The following is a 262-nucleotide window of genomic DNA, read 5'->3' as shown; positions in this document are numbered from 1 at the left end:
CAACCCCCCAGCCCCCTCTCGATCCCACAGCACCCTCCCGACCCCAATAGCACCCGTTTCCCACCCACCCCCTCACCTTCCTGGGGGTGCTTGTGCTCAGCGGCGTAGGCTTTGCCGATCATGGTCCAGACGGGCTTGAGGCACCCAAAAAGCCCCTCCAGGAACCCCCCCCCGGCCTGGCACCGCAGGTGGGCGGCCTCGGCGGCCAGGGGTCCCGCGCCCTCGGGTGCCAGGTCAGGGTGCTGGCGGGGGGGCCCTCGGC

At 72.1% G+C, this 262-nt stretch overlaps 1 protein-coding gene across 1 annotated transcript in view; it reads right to left on the bottom strand.

Annotated features, from left to right (window-relative positions):
* The window catches only part of MAP3K12 (mitogen-activated protein kinase kinase kinase 12), a gene marked incomplete at its 5' end in the record, with an annotated part of 6,873 nt that extends 6,676 nt beyond the window's left edge, over nt 1-197 (bottom strand). Inside the window, 1 exon segment of the mRNA XM_010182399.1 lies at nt 77-197. Within this exon segment, the coding sequence (XP_010180701.1) occupies nt 77-197 (121 nt within the window).
* Between the last annotated feature and the right edge of the window lie 65 nt (nt 198-262).

Source organism: Mesitornis unicolor, unplaced genomic scaffold, assembly GCF_000695765.1.
Source record: "Mesitornis unicolor isolate BGI_N332 unplaced genomic scaffold, ASM69576v1 scaffold18904, whole genome shotgun sequence".
Lineage (NCBI taxonomy): Eukaryota > Metazoa > Chordata > Aves > Mesitornithiformes > Mesitornithidae > Mesitornis > Mesitornis unicolor.
The sequence above is the reverse complement of the archived record's forward strand: the minus strand, read 5'-3'. Positions and strand labels throughout refer to the sequence as shown.